This window comes from Otolemur garnettii, unplaced genomic scaffold (genome assembly GCF_000181295.1).
Source record: "Otolemur garnettii isolate 467f Iridium unplaced genomic scaffold, OtoGar3 scaffold00011, whole genome shotgun sequence".
Lineage (NCBI taxonomy): Eukaryota > Metazoa > Chordata > Mammalia > Primates > Galagidae > Otolemur > Otolemur garnettii.
The window spans coordinates 32,264,959-32,281,323 of NW_003852406.1; the positions used below are offsets into that span (position 1 = coordinate 32,264,959).

Below are 16,365 nucleotides of genomic sequence, written 5' to 3' on the forward strand. Positions count from 1 at the left end.
GGGCTGGATTCGAACCCGCCACCTTAGGTGTATGTGGCTGGCACCTTAGCCACTTGAGCCACAGGTGCTGAGCCGTGGCACATTTCTGAAACTGATCAAAGCTATCTATGACAAACCCACAGCTAATATTTTACTGAATGGAGTAAAATTGAAAGCTTTTCATCTTAGAACTGGAACCAGACAAGGTTGTCCTCTGTCACCATTACTATTCAACATAGTGCTGGAAGTTCCAGCCAATACAATTTGGCAAGACAAGGAAATAAAGGGCATCCAAATGGGAGCAGAGGAGGTCAAACACTCCCTTTTTGCTGATGATATGATCATATACTTAGAGAACCCCAGAGACTCAACTACAAGCCTCCTGGAAGTCATCAAAAAATTCAGTAATGTCTCAGGATATAAAATCAATGTCCACAAGTCAGTTGCCTTTGTATATGCCAATAACAGCCAAGATGAGAGACTAATTAAGGACACAACTTCCTTCATCATAGCTTCAAAGATAATGAAATACCTAGGAATATACCTAATAAAGGAGGTGAAGGACCTCTATAAAGAATATTATGAAACCCTAAGAAGAGAAGTAGCAGAGGATATTAACAAATGGAAGAACATACCATGCTCATGGCTGGGAATAATCAACATTGTTAAAATGTCTATTCTTCCCAAAGCAATCTACCTATTCAATGCCATCCCTATTAAAATACCAACATCATACTTTCAAGATTTGGAAAAAATGATTCTGTGTTTTGTATGGAAACAGAAAAAACCTGTATAGCTAAGGCAATTCTTAGTCATAAAAACAAAGCCAGGGGCATCACCATTCTAGATTTTAGGCTGTACTACAAAGCCGTAGTGGTCAAGACAGCATGATACTGGCACAAAAATAGAGACATAGACATTTGAAATCAAATAGAAAACCAGGAAATGAAACTAACATCTTACAACCACCTAATCTTTCATAAACCAAACAAGAGCATAACTTGGGGGAAAGACTCCCTATTCAATAAATAGTGCTGAGAGAACTGGATATCCCCATGTAAAAGACTGAAACTGGGCCCACACCTTTCCTCACTCACAAAACTTGATTCAAGATGGATAAAGGACTTAAATTGTAGGCATGAAACAATAAAAGTCCTCAAAGAAAGCTTAGGAAAAACACTGGAAGATACTGGCCTGGGGAAAGACTTCATGAAGAAGACTGCCATGGCAATTGCAACAACAACAAAAATAAACAAATGGGACTTAATTAAGCTGAAAAGCTTCTGGACAGCTAAGGAGACAACAACTAAAGCAAATAGACAGCCTACACAATGGGAAAGAATATTTGCATATTTTGAATCAAACAAAAGCTTGATAACTAGGACCTATAGAGAACTCAAACTAATACATATGAAAAAAGCCAACAATCCCATATATCAATGGGCAAGAGACATGAATAGAACCTTCTCTAAAGAAGACAGATGAATGGTGAACAAACATATGAAAAAATGCTCATCATCCGTAATTATTAGAGAAATGCAAATCAAAACCACCCTGAGATACCATCTAACCCTAGCGAGAATGGCCCACATCACTAAATCTCCAAACTGCAGATGATGGCTTGGATGTGGAGAGAAGGGAACACTTTTACACTGCTGGTGGGACTGCAAACTAATACAACCTTTTTGGAAGGAAGTATGGAGAACCCTCAAAGAACTCAAGCTAGACTTCCCATTTGATCCTGCAATCCCATTCCTGGGCATCCACCCAGAAGGGAAAAAATCCTTTTATCATAAGGACACTTTCACTAGCTGTTTATCACAGCTCAATTTACAATCGCCAAAATGTGGAAACAGCCTAAATGCCCACCAACCCAGGAATGAATTAAGAAGCCGTGGTATATGTACACCATGGAATACTATTCAGCCATTAAAAAACATGGAGACTTTACAGCCTTTGTATTAACATGGATGGAAGTGGAACACATTATTCTTAGTAAAGCATTACAAGAATGGAGAAGTATGAATCCTATGTACTCAATTTTAATATGAGGACAATTATGACAAGGAGAGGGGTGAGCAGAGACAGGAAGAAGAAGGGTGGAGTGGGGAAGGGAGTAGCAAAGAGAGTGACGGAGGGAGGGAGGTGGGGTCTTGGTGTGTGTTACACCTTTTGGGGGCAAGACACGATTATAAGAGGGACTTTACCTAACAAATGCAATCAGTGAATCCCTAACAATAAATTTAAAAAAAAAATGGCAAAGCAGACTTTCTCCAAGGGGGGCCTGGTGACAGGTATGGGGATCACTGCAACAGAGTTTAACAGTGGGAGACAGAGATTTCACCCAACTCTGACTCCAGCAAGGGCAGTGAGGGTTTGTAACCAAGGAGCAGGGTCCGGTCAGTGGGTAGGTGTTTACTGAGAAGAAACCTCCAGGGCAAGGCACATTCTTGCTAGACTGGCTCAGCAGAATTTTTGCTGAAGGCTGGCTGTAGTGAAAGATATGGAGGGTGGTCAGATACCAAAGTTCTGACTTGGCAAGACTCTTCCTCAAACTGGATTTTACAGGGATGCAGAAGGAAGCCCAAGGTCAGGCCTAGTTAAGCAGGGGACTTAGAGGAGCCTGACTAAAACTTTTTGGTCACAGGAGAGAGGTTTTATCAACTAGAGATGGACATCTTGATGTCATCACCATGCAGGAATGAGGTGGTAGAGTCCAAAGTGTCTCCAAGGGTCGAGGCAGAGGGTGGGGTAAAGAAACGTAGGCCAAGGCCACACCCTGGGGATGCCAACCTGGGGGTGGGGGCTGGGCTAAAGAGGGGTTACCACTGCAGAGAGAGGCTGAAGATAGTGAGGACCCAGAGCAAGAGTGTTCCAAGATAAAGGGACTGGTGCGGATGGGATGAAGAGCGTTGATTCAGTGTGGCCTGGGCTAGAGCAGTGGCCGTGGGCCTGTATGAATGGTAGGCAGTGGGTGTGCACAGAGCTATCTGGCTGCAGGTGGACAGAGAGGATGGGAGCTTTGGGACCAGCAAAATCCTTGTGTTTGCTTGTTCCCCCCCTAAGTTGAAAGAGGTCTGATGCTGTTTAATAGAGCAGGAAATAGACAATAGGGAGGGGACTGTTAGAAACGTGTGTGGTGGGAAGAGGTTAGCTGATGGCACAGAGCCCTGTTGGGGGGTTGGGGACATGCTGAGATTCAGCACTTGTTACTCTGAAGTGGGAAGGTGGGAGGTGGAAGAACGGACGTGTGCACATTGGGAGGGAGAGGAGGGACTCAGGGAAGAGGTCTGGATTCCAACTGAGATTTCCATGTGGGTGGTGATGCTCCTTGGGGAGGGTTTGACAAATGTGGGTGAAGTGAAGCTGCCCTTGGGGGGCACAGTCAGCTTCTGGTGGTATGGCCCTGGGGTTAAGCAGAGGGTCTGGCTGTGTAGATGGGGGTGCAGATGAAGGTCCATCAGGATCTATATTCTCAGCATGGGTAAAAGCCCCAGGGGGCTGTGTGGAATGAGGAGTAAAGGGGATTGAGAATGGAGCCTTGGGGACGGGCACAGGAGAGAGTAGCTGAGGGTGCCACAGAAGCCAGGGGGAGGGAAGACAGTTTGAGAGGCAAGCAGTATGTGGTCATGTAAAGCTCAGTAAAACAGTTGGATAAAATAAAGGAAGAGTGTATTGGAGCCACTGGAGGTGATGGAGTGCTGCACACAGAGACAGTGTAGATGGCTGTGGTAGAAAACAAGACATTGCAGGCTGTATTGTGTCACTCAGCGAGTCTCCTGCCAAAGAATGTTGGGAATTCCAAGCCCTACACAATCGGTGCAGCCCCTCCTTGTCCTCATTTGGCAGAGCATCTAAAGAGAACGCTGCCCCATCCCTCCGTCTCCCGGTCCAGAGCAGAAGCTCATGCATGCCCTTCTCTGTCTCTTAGGCCGCATCCTGGACCTGAAGACCGGGACGGTCAAGAAGGAAGGGCAGCAGTCGTCCATGAGGATGTGCATGGGCTCCCGGCGCTCCTTCATCTGCAGGATGAGGTCTGTCCAGGTGGCAGCGTACAGGCCATCGCTGGGGCTGCTTTACTCCCTCCTGAACACCACTAAGAGCCTTGACCAGCTCTACTGAGGCCACACATGCTGACTCGGTTCCACCCAGTGACATCATCTTCGTGACGTCAGCATGGGAATATAAAAGGCTCCTTGGTCTGGGGAGGATCCCAGCCTTCTTCCTCCCATCCCAGTTTGACTCCCCACCATGTTCTCCCCATGCCTAATTCTGCCTCCCTTGTTCACGGTCCTTGACTTCCTCCATCCTCCAAGGCCCTTCTCCAAGCCAACCTGGTGAAAGTTCCCTAGCTCTCCACACTTATCTTCTCCTGTGACAACTCGTGTATTCCTAATTGTTGCTTGAAGTTCTGAGCTCAGATCCCTTGGCTCCTAGGGCAGAGGCCCTGACTTCTGCCTCTGTGGGAGTCTGCCATCTGGCAGGGAGCTGTGCACTATTGGGTGTGTGCAGCATTGTTGGAGAAACGCAGGATGACTGAACTTTAGGGTAATCGGGAGGTTAGCTATATCCTCAAAGAAAGGAGGCCTGGGATCTTAAATCCTCCAATCCAGCTCAGCATCCTGCTGGCATTAGCCCTGTAGTCCCAGAGGGAGGGATGGCATCAGCACCCGGCAACAAGGGGCAGGATGGAGAGTTGGGGTTGTCTGGGCCATGTGCTTGTTAAGCGGGGACAGAACACGCTACTGCTCATGTGTTTGTACATTCAGTTATTTGGGTATATGGCAAACATAAGGTGAGGCCCAGCTGTGCAGGGCGCACCTCAAGGGCAGGGGGGTCAGGGCGACATAAAGCAGACACAATCCCTGCCCCTATGAAGCTTCACTTCAGTGGGTGGGACGTGATTAACAAAAGCACCTGCTGACTCTGTGGGCCATCAGAAAGTGCCGTGGAGGCAAAATAAGACAGACTCAGGAGGAAGCAGAAAGCAGCAGGTGTCATTAATATAGGTTGGTTAGCGGAAGGCCTCCTGATGCAGTGACTTGAGCAGAGGCCTGGAGAAGGTACACAAATGAGGTGGGGGAATGTCTGGGCAGAGAGAGCACCAGCAGGTGCACAGGCCTTGAGGCAAGAGTGTTGTTGGTTTGGTCAAGGAATGATGAGGCATAACTGAGACCAGAAGCAGAGTGAGTGGGGAGCGCAGTGGGGGCGGGATGGTCAGAGACGAGGGCACAGTGGCAGGGGTTAGGTCATGTGGCTTTATAGTCTTCCACTTTCACTCTGAATGAGGATGGAAGTCACTGGAGTTGGTAAGGGTTACATGTCCCGAGTGTCACTTTATAAGATGTTGCTTTGCTGTTGTGTGGACGTAAACCTGTGGGGGAAGAAAAGTGAAGTGCGGCAGCTGCTGTGACAATCCTGTGAGGAATGTGGCAATAGTGACTGCAGGAAAGTGTGCTCAGAGCCAGGCTGTAGGCAGAGTGTGAAAGGGTCAAAGGGAAGCCTAGGAGTCTTGCCTGCCCAACAGGAGAAACGCAGTCACCACTTACTAAGAGAGTAAGGTTGCCAGAGGAGCTGGCTTGGGATCAAGGAGAATTCCCAGCATTTGACTCGAAATGCTTGACAGCTAGGTAGAGATGAGGAGGAGACAGGTGGAGATGTAATTCTGGAATCCCAGGGAGGGGGCAGGGCTGGAGATACAGACTTAGGGACTGACATCAGTAGGCTCGGTATCTAAAGCCTTCAGACAGATATGGGTGAGCTTACCTGGGAGGGTAGTATGGACAGAGGAGGGGCCAGAGGACTGAACCTGGGGATGCACCTGCTTCAGGTAACGGGTGGAACCAGCTCTTCTCAGTAGAGCCTGAGAAGGAGCCCCTAGGTGAGAGGGAAATAAGAGCACATAGAAGACACTTCTAGAAGGCAGGAGTGGGCAACTGCCGGAAACTACTATGGAGTTCTGAACATGAGGACCACAGAGGAACAGCCACCAGGTGCCAGAAACTACTACTGAGTCCTGACCATGAGGAACACAGAGGGACAGCCACCAGGCCAAAACCCTGGAGCTTCTGCCTCAGCATGTACTGTGGGAAATGTGACTTGCTGCTCAGACCTCTGTCAGGTGCCTTAAAGTTCCAGACAGTAGATGCTTTAAAATGAGTTCATGTTTTTCCTAATTCAAAATAATCTTTTAAAGCAACTGTACTTTTTAAACAAAATTTTAACGTGCAGTCTGGTTAGTCTCCTTCAGCTCACCACAGCTGCCTGTGTGGAGGGAATGCTTGTGTCCTGATGCCTTTTACTCCCTTTTAGAAGAAGTGGCCTTTTGGGGGTTGAGGGTAGCTGTTCTTTCCTTGGGGACAACTCCTCTCCACATTGAGCATCCAGAATTCTTCCAGAAGGCATGGACAAAATCTCCTCCACCCCCTGCCTCTGGTCATAGAATGGTGCTGCCACAACAGGTGTGCACGGCTGCATGTGACTTAGGGCTGAGTCCCCAGACTGCCTGTCTCCATCCTGCTCAGTGGCCGGGGCAAGCTGGGCAGCAGGGTGGTCAGAGTTACATGTGCTGAGTAACATTTTTTGAAAATTGTGGAGAGTAAACCTTCAGGGGAAGAAGAGGGTAGAGTGATGAGGCTGTCGTGGTGGTGTTCTTATCCAGCAGTGTCCACCCAGGGATAAAATGCTACCAGTTGATGCAGGCGGGCCCTGCAGGCTCCATCTTGAAGAGATTTGTGGACACAGTAAGTGCCCCTCCCAGCTTGGTGGGCATTTGGTAGAGTACCAGCAATATCAATTCTTAATCACAGCCTCTCAGCAATTCTCCTGTGAATAAGCTGATTGGCAGTATTGTGGTATACCATCTTTACTAGTGGCCTGTGATGCCATTATCATGGCCTCTTCAGCCAAATTCAGGCCATCCTCCCCCTGCCCTGGGGTCCTTCTAGGGCCTGTGTTTCAGGTTGCCTTTTGAAGCACCAGGCCCACATTACCTGGATTTACCTGAGAGCATAACTTTCTCCTCGAAATAAAGTGGCTTGGCTTTAGCAGAGCACTGGGCACAGTCTGACAGACAAGGCGGAGGGCCATGCCAGCATCCCTGGGCAGCAGTGTCATGGGTGGATCCTGGTGTGGAAACCATGCTGATGCTGGCAGCTGTCCAAGGTCTCTGAGCGTAATTGGACTCTTATCTTGGCTGTATTGAAAATTAAGACATTCGAGATGTTCCTTGTAATGTAGTTGGGCCTGGAAACACCACCAAAAGAATGGGTATATGTGCCAAGCAGCAGCCCAGGCCTGGCCATGGCCTGAGATACTGAGAGGTCACTGAGAAGGGAGGCAGGAGAGTCTTACCTGTGTGCAGAGGGATGCCTCATGCCCCTGGCCCCCAGAGAGGAGCCTGCAGAAAGACCTTGCCCTGCTGCCCCACTGGCATCCGCTAGCTGTCTAGTCATTCCCAGAATGTGAGAACAGTGTGAGGGAAGCAAGGAGCATTCCCACAGCTGCCATGCTAAGGCCTGAGGAGATGCTACTGTTCATCAGCTGGCAACATCTGTTTTGAGTTGGCGACTCTGTCACTGTCATCACCCACTTGTTTCCTGAAAGCCACCCAGTTCCACTAAAATAATCTACAAGATTGAGCATGGCCTAGTTTCTCCTAATTTCAGGTCTCTAGCTTCTGGGCTGGGCCCTGAAATGATTTTGGTGTGTATTTCAGAGTGGGCCACACTCAAAACTTCAAAGGCATACAAGCCTGCTTCTGCAATTTGGAGGGAAACTGGCTATCAGTCCCACCTGGGTAAACATGGAAGCGTCAAGGCTCATCTACTTGACTGCCACACTATGTTGTATCAACTTGCCTGTGTCTTCACTCACTCTAATACATGTATCAACTCTTAGGTGTGGAAATGCTCCTTTGGACCACCTTCCTCTAAGCAGAATAACCACCATGAGGAAAAGGTTCAGGTCAGTAGCTCTTTCTGATGTATATTTGGGGACTATGCTGGTAGGTGGCTTAAATACCCTAAGCTAAGTAACCCAGCTTGAAGAGAGTGCTGAGTGTAAGGAGGACCAAGAAGCCCACACATCAGGGCGGCAGTGGCTGAGATGAGAACAGAGAGGTGGGTGGAATTTATTTTGGACTTTCACACCATGTGGGAGGTGGGAAAACAGGAAGACGACAGCCGAGATTCAAAACCACAAGGCAAACAAGGGTATGTCGTAGCTTAGATGCCAAAGGAGTCATCGACACCCTTGCCTCACCCTTACATGATTAAAAACAGTTTCACAAATGTTCTTTCTTTAGGAATGGTCTTGGCCCTGTGAAAGAGGGAGAAGCCCAGTATGCCGTAGTCCACTGCACAGGCTACATCAAGGCCTGGCCTCCGGCAGGTGAGCGGATCTGCACGTGCACTCCAAGGCAGCCGGGTGCTACTCACACCCAGCTGTGGTGTCCTGTTAGCGATGTATTCTTATGAGAAGAGGCAGGAAAACATTCTTATTTTCTTTTGTCATTAGAACAAAATGATCTTTGTAATTGAGAAAACTCCTGCTACTTGAAACAAAGGTTTCTAAAAAGAGCCACTTCTGTGAAGGTGATTAAAGCCTTAGCAACTCATTTCTGGGTTCTGTTACCCAGAGTACTCAGCAAAGTGTGAGTGGCAATTTGAAGTGATAGTCGTATGTGAGTCGTTAGAGCAACACAAATCAAAATCACAACGAGTACCCCTTACACTGACTAGGATGGTTAAAATAAAAGACAGATAATAACAAGTGTTGTTGAGGACCCAGAGCACTTGGAACCCTCATACTGTTTTCCCAAGAGGCTTTATATACTATTCCACATTGTGGAAAACAGTTTGGCTGTTCCACAAAGTTACCATAGGATTCAGCAATTTTCACTCCTAGATATATACCCAAGAGAATTGAAAACATATATATATATATATGTTTGGACATATACATATATATGTCCAAAGAAATTTGTACATGAATATTCATAGCAGCCTTATTCATAATGGCCAAAAACTGGACTCAACTCAAATGTATACCAACAGGCAATGGACAAATGAAATATGTATATTCACATAATGAATTATTATTCAGCCATAAAAGTAAATGAAATATTGACACATGCTATAGTATGGATGACCATTGAAAGTATCATGCTAACTGAAAGAATCCAGACACAGAAGGCCACATATTATATGATTTTATTTATGTGAAATGTCCAGAATTGGTAAATCCATCAAGACAGAAGTGAGATTTGTGGTTTCTAGGTACTGCGGGGAGGGAAGTGGAGAATGACTGCCTGATGATGGGTACAGTATTTCTTTGTGAGGTGACAAAAATATTCTAAAATTAGATAGCGGTGATAGCAGCACAATTATGTAAATATACTAAAAACCACTGAATTGTACACTTTAAGATGGTAAATTCTGTGGTAAGAGGATATAGACAGTGTTAAGCCATGTGTGTGTACTTCATGGGCCAGAATGTAGTGTATCTTAGTAACTCTTCCATGTCAGCTTGAGAACAATATGTATCTTGCTGTTGTTGGATGAACTATTCTTTAAATGTCAATTAGATCAAGTTGACTGATAGTACTTATTAAGGGCAACTATATCCGTATTGATTTTTTCCCTGCTTGATGCATCAGTTACTGAAAGATGAATGTTAAAGTCTCTGATTATAGTAATTCATTTGCCCATACCTCTCTGTAGTTCTGTCAGTTTTTGCCTCACGTATTTTGATGCTCTGTTTTTTGTTGCACACATGTTAAATACTGTTAAGTCATCTTAGAGGATTGACCCTCTTTATCCCTAATAATTTTTCTTACTGTGAATTCCGCCTTGTCTGAAATTAATGTCACTTCTCTAGCTCTCTTCTATTATTAACATAGTATACTTTAACCTTTTACTTATAACTGTTTCTTTATATTAATATTTAAAGTGGGCTTCCTGCAGACAGCATATAGCTGGTATCACTTTTCAGTCCACTTTATCAATCTGTCTTTCAGTTAGTATATTCAGACCATTCACATTTAGCATGACTATTGCTATAGTTTGATTAATGGCTATCATGTTTTCTAGTTGTCGCATTTATTCTTTGTTTCTTTACCTCCTCTTTTTTTGTCATTTCTGGTTTCATCAAGCAATTTTTATAATTGTATTTTATTTTCTCTCTTAGCATACATAGTATCAGTTATATTTCTTTTGAAACATTTTTATTGTTTTCCCTAGATTTGCAATTTGCCTTTCAACTAATATAAATTTGTGTTCAAATCTGCAGGCACCTTACAGTCTTACCATCTCACTTACCCATATGCTGCCATCACCCAGTACATTATGACTGTTATTACTAAGAACAAACAGATATCTATTAGATCAATTAAGGATAATAAAAATAAAAGATTTTATTTTACCTTTATTTTTTCCTTTTCTAATGTTATTCTTCCTTTCTTTATCTGAGTTTCTGACCTCTATCATGTTCTTCCTGAGAAACTTACTTAGTATTTTTTGCAGGGCAGCTTTACTAGCAATAAATTCTTTGTTTTTGTTTTTTGTGGAAAGTCATTATTTCTCCTTCCCATTTGAAGGATAATTTCACTTAAGATTGAATTCCAGGTTGTCAGTTACTTTCATTTAACATTTTAAGTATTTCACCCCACTCCTTGCTTGCTTGCATTGTTTTTGATGAGAAGTCCACATAATTCTTATCCTTCTATGGGAAGTGTAGGCTGATTTTTTTCTGGCTTTTAAGATTTTTCTCTTTATGTCTGGTTTCCTGCTGTTTGAATACTATGTGCCTAACTGTAGAGAGTTTATTTTTAATTTATTTATACTGCTTGGTGTTCCGTAAGCTTCCTGGACCTGTGCTTTGGTGTTTGTCATTAATTTTGGAAAATTCTTGGACATGTTTCTTCAAATATTTTTTTCTCTATTTTCTCTTTTTCTTCTTTTGGTATGGTATTCCTATATACATATATGTTTTGAAACGGTTCCAAAGTTTTTGCTTGTTCTCTTCTGTTTTTGTTATTTTTTAATTGTTTTTTTCTCTTTGTATTTCAATTTGAGAAGTTTCAAATTGATGTATCTTTAGGTTCACTGATACTTTCCTTTACTGTGTTTAGTTTACTGATGAGTCTATTAAAGGCATTCTTCATTTCTGTCATAGTATTTTGATTTCTAGTATTTCCTTTTGATTCTTTCTTAGAATTTCCATTTTTATGCTTGCAGTATCCACTTGTTCTTACTTACCATCTTTTCTCATTAAAACTTTTAACTTACTGTTTTTCTAGAATATTTTATTTTAATTTCAGATTTCAGATTACTGTTAGGGTACATATGATGAGGTTACATTGTTTGTGTTTGTAATATAAAGTCCAAGTTGTGGTTGAGTCCTTCACCCAGGAAATTGTGCCTTTTACCCCTACATCGTACCTGTTAGGTGGGAACTTACTAACCACACCCTTTCTCCCTCCTCCTCCTTTCTTGAATTTAATTGTTTTTCTCTTCAGTAGTTGTTGATCTACTAATTTCGGCTTAATACTGAATACATGGGATGCTTGTTTTTCCATTCTTGAGATACTTTACTTAGGAGAATGTTCTCCAAATCCATCCAAGTAAATAAAAAAGATGCAAAGTCTCCATCTTTGTTTATGCTGTTTAACTTTTAATCACAATTATTTTAAATTCTCTATCCATTTCAAAATCAGTTTCACATCTGCATTCTCATGCTTACTTTGTCTCTTCAGAGTGTGTTTTGTCTTGCCTGTTAGTATGGCTTGTAGTTCTTTGTTGAAATACAGACATGACATATCAGGTAATAGGGAAAGAGGTAAATAGGCCTTTAGTGTGAGGTTTTATTTTAATCTTGCCAGGAGTTGGGCTCTATTTAAAGTTTATTGTAGCTATAGATATCAGAGGCTATAAATCCCCTTCATATTCTTGATTGTGTCCTCTGCTATCTTCGGGTTTCCCAAGAGCTGCTCCTTAAATAGAATGTATGCCTTGAAGCTCTTTAGCTGTAATCACTGTTGTTATATAGCAGCCCTCTTGGTGTGGTGATAGCATAGGGGGAGGGGAATTGTCTGTAATGTTGTGATTAAATCTGTCTTTCACTGGACCTGTGTCCTGGGGCTGAGACCTTCAATGTACTGGATTTATTTCAAAATGTTTATTTTTGCCCCAACTCTACCAGCAAAGAGAATCAAGAGATTGTTTTTGGTTTTTCACTGTGAGTACCTGTTGGAGCTCCTGGAGATAAAGCCCATGAAAATTTGGGGACCCATTTGTGTGTATTTTAGAAAATACTGGCTCGGTGCCTGTGGCTCAAGTGGCTAAGGCGCCAGCCACATATACCTAAGGTGGCAGGTTCAAATCCAGCCCAGGTCCACCAAAACAACAATGATGGCTGCAACCAAAAAATAGCCGGGTGTTGTGGTGGGCGCCTGTGTCCCAGCTACTTGGGAGGCTGAGGCAAGAGACTCTCTTGAGCCCAGGAGTTGGAGGTTGCTGTGAGCTGTGGTGTGACTGCACTCTACCCAGGGGGACAGCTTGAGGCTCTATCTCAAAAAAAAAAAAAAAGAAAGAAAGACAATACTATTTAAGGATCTGTACAGTAAAGTTTAAGAATGTGGATGTATTCACTGATTTGGCACATATGTCCTGACCACCTGTAATTTAGGCGCTAATTACTGTTCCACGTGCTGTAAATACAGAAGCACATAAAATAGACACAATCCAATACTCTGAAGATGAAAATAGGCCATAAACAAGATGAGTAATCAAATGTATAGCACGTTAGGCAAAGTCATCACATACAGATGGCTGTTAAAGCTGAAAGCCTCCTTTTACCTCTGGGGAGAAAGGGAGTAGAATGGAACCAGGAAGCCCTCCAATTACATTGGGCATTTTTAAATTTCTTTAAGATAAAAATAACATGAAGTAAATGTAACAGAATGTTAACATTAACATGTTTTAAATCTCTATATTTAAGGAGTTACATAGATCCTTTGGACAACATAGTACCCATAGCTGACAACAAGTTACTATGAACCTATAAATTGAAGGCTGAGACAAGAGAATCACTTCAGCCCAAGAGTTGGAGGGTGCTGTGAGCTATGACATCACAGCACTCTACCGAGGGTGACAAAGTAAGACTCTTGTCTCAAAAAAAAAAAGGAGTGTAGATCACCTGTTAAGTGTTCTCACCACCAAACAGAAAACACTCACCACCAGCAAAGGCACAAAAGGAAACTTTTGGAGGTCATGGATATGTTTATTACCTTGATTGTAGGAATGGTAAAATGAGTATATACATGTGCCCAAACTCAGCAGATTGTATACATTAATTATTAATTAGTTATATACAGCTTTTTATATACCAATAGTATTTCAATAAAGGTTGGGAGGGAAGTCAATATTTGAATACAAGATGTTTGCTATATTGGTCTCTGGATATTTTTGTGTTTAAAGCATTACAAATTAAAAATCATATTGTAAAAAATTATGGCACACAAAATACTCTGGCCACAAATCTAACAAATGTATTAGTTAATGAAGGCCTATACCATATATTTTTATAATATAAAAGCAAATACTAATAGTATGTTTCAGTGACTATACCAATAAATCATGATACTAAATAAATTTGAATCAATTTATATATAGTACATACAAAGAAAGCAGCTATAGCAATAATAATTATTACAAATCAAGCTGTGAAATATACATTTCTATTAAGTTCTCACATAGGCTACTGCAGTTCATATAAACAAACAAATGTTTGACAAAAAATATGGAAAATACACTGGAGGAAATACCAGTGTCATCTTAATGCTTGGAGTAAAAAAAAAATATTTCACAAAATTTTGGGAATTAGAAAGCAAGTGAAAAAAATGATGAATTCTAACATAAACTAGCTTGAACTTAATATTTGATACTGAGTTACATAGCGGGGTATGTTCAAATTAGGTCATGGTAATGACAAGTAGAATCTGCTTTGGGAGATTCATCCAAGCCCTGTGTCCGACCAGCTCATGACCTGCTGTGTGTGTTCCTTCGCTGAGACATTTAACGTCACTGTGCTCCGTCAGTAGAGTGAAGCCTCGCCATGTTCTAGTAGACTCTGACCTTGCTTGCGAGAACTTCCGTCCACAATATGGGTGATTTGGAAGCAAAGCAATTTCTAGATACTGTTTAAAACTTTTTTTAAATGAGTTTTCTATATTCACAAGTATACTGAGCACATTAATGCAGTTCTTAAATGTACCTGATAATAATAATAAACCCTGAAGGCTTGCTGCATGCCAGACATAATTATAAATATTTGACAGACATTAACCCATTTAATTATTATAACAGCCTACTAGAATAAGTATTATTGTTACTTTCACTTGATTAGTAAGCAGACTAATGCACATAGACGCAACCTGTCTGAACTCATACAGCAAGTTCACACATGGTGGAGCCAGATGTGGGCGCAGTCGGCCTGTTCCAGAGTCTGTGTCCCTGCAGTCATGCGTCGCTTAACAACAGGTGTACCTTCTGAGAAATGCGTTGTTCAGAGATTTTGTCACTGTGTGAACATGACAAACCCAGGAGGGGTAGCCTACTGCACGCCTACTATATTTTGCCTGTTGTTGCCAGGCCATACCACCATAGAGCACAGTACTGCATTGAACACTGTAGGCAGCTATAACACAGCACAAGTGTGTTTCTAAACATTTAGAAAAGGTGCCATAAAAGCTTGGTATTACAATCTTATGGGACCACTGTTTTATATGTGGCTCATCACTGACCAAAATACTGTAAGTGATGGATGACTATTGAAAAAACATTTTCTGCTTTAACTGTGATGCACAAGATTGTCAGGATATTGTTTTCCAAAGGCCTTCAGCTGGACTCAGGGGCAGGAGCTCATAAGGCAGTGATGCGGTCACAGTGTTCAGAGCCCAGACCTCAGCTTTGTACATCCAGAAAAAGTGTCTCCAGTACTCTAGAACTGCTCAGACCCAGGGAGTGTGAGAATTCTCAGAAGCCCAGGATTTCACCAGGTGCCTTTCAGCAGTGCCACTGGGTTCCTTGCCAGTACCACGGAGGATCAGGTCCCATATCTGGAAACCTGTCAGGTTTTGAAGTATTTGAGAAACCAGATTTGTGTTAGAGATTGAGGAAAGGAAAATGAAAGCAAAGCGACACGGATTGCTGGGAGGGAGATTTCCCCAGGGGCTCAGTTCACCCAGTATGTGGGGTGGCAGCTCTTGAGCAAGCTGTCAGGGGTATAGGACACACAACCCTGTCCTTCAGGGGTACAGAGATGGGTGGGGAGACCAGCATATGTGCCCAAATGACTACAAGAGACTGTACTCAGGGTCCTGTGATAGTGCTGGGTCGGGACTGCTGAATTATGCCTTTGGGGACACCGTTCCCAGATGACTGTGTCATTCTTCTTAATGCTTTTTTCATTTGAATTAGTTAATTATTCTCTTTATACCAGGAGAATTCCTCTTCTTGTGTCTGGCCCCAAAGCAATCCCTTTCTTACCACTTTATTTGCGCTCCAGGCACATGATATCACGTGAGAAATGCCACGATTGAAGTAAGACTAACACTTACCATCCTTGCAGGTGAAGAGGAAGAAAGGAGGCTGAGGCCCAGGTAGGTGCAGGCAGGTGACTGAGTTGGGACAGGCTTTGCTGCAGTTGCATGTAGTTCTGTGACAGTGAGTGTTAGTGTTCTGTCAGGTGATGGGGCAGTAGGACTTATTAAGCAGTAAGTCCTCAGTCATGGCCCTTGACTCTTTGCCACATGAGAAATGGTTGAAGGAGCCTGGGGTGTTTATCTTGGAGAATGTGAGACATGATTTCTGTCTCCAAGTATTTGAGGGGGTGTCATAAGAAGGAGGAATTAATCTCACTTAGGACAGTTCCAGAAGGCAAAATTTTGACCAAAAGGGGAAAGCTAACCAGAAGGCAGATTTTAACTCAATAGAAAGTAATTGGCAAGGGACATGAACAAAGGTGTTACAAACATGTATATATGGAAAACACTAAGCATATGGGAAAAATTCAGCCTCACTGTTAAAATTAAAACAGTTTGGTATCATTGCCTCTTACCTATCAAATGGCAAAGAAATAGAAAAGACAAAATAAACAATGTTGAGAAAGTTCAAAAAATGGACGCTTTGACTTTTATGTTCTATTGGTGAGAATATAAATTAGTACAAACATTTTATAGCATAACTTGGCAGTATGTAGTAAATGCCTTAAAACGTACATTCCTTAAGATATAGGAATAACACTTCTAGGAATTTATTCTAAGGAATTAATCAGATATAAGTATATGTATGTCCAAGCATCATTTATAATTGTGAAAATTTCAAA

The 16,365-nt window shown here is 42.8% G+C and overlaps 1 protein-coding gene across 1 annotated transcript in view; it reads left to right on the plus strand.

Annotated features, from left to right (window-relative positions):
* The window catches only part of ARNT2 (aryl hydrocarbon receptor nuclear translocator 2), a 187,461-nt gene that overhangs the window by 99,024 nt on the left and 72,072 nt on the right, over positions 1–16,365 (plus strand). The window contains exons 6-8 of the mRNA XM_023510130.1: positions 3,911–4,013; positions 7,879–7,944; positions 8,285–8,370. Coding sequence (XP_023365898.1) covers positions 3,911–4,013; positions 7,879–7,944; positions 8,285–8,370 — 255 coding nt within the window. The remainder of the gene's footprint in view (positions 1–3,910; positions 4,014–7,878; positions 7,945–8,284; positions 8,371–16,365) is intronic.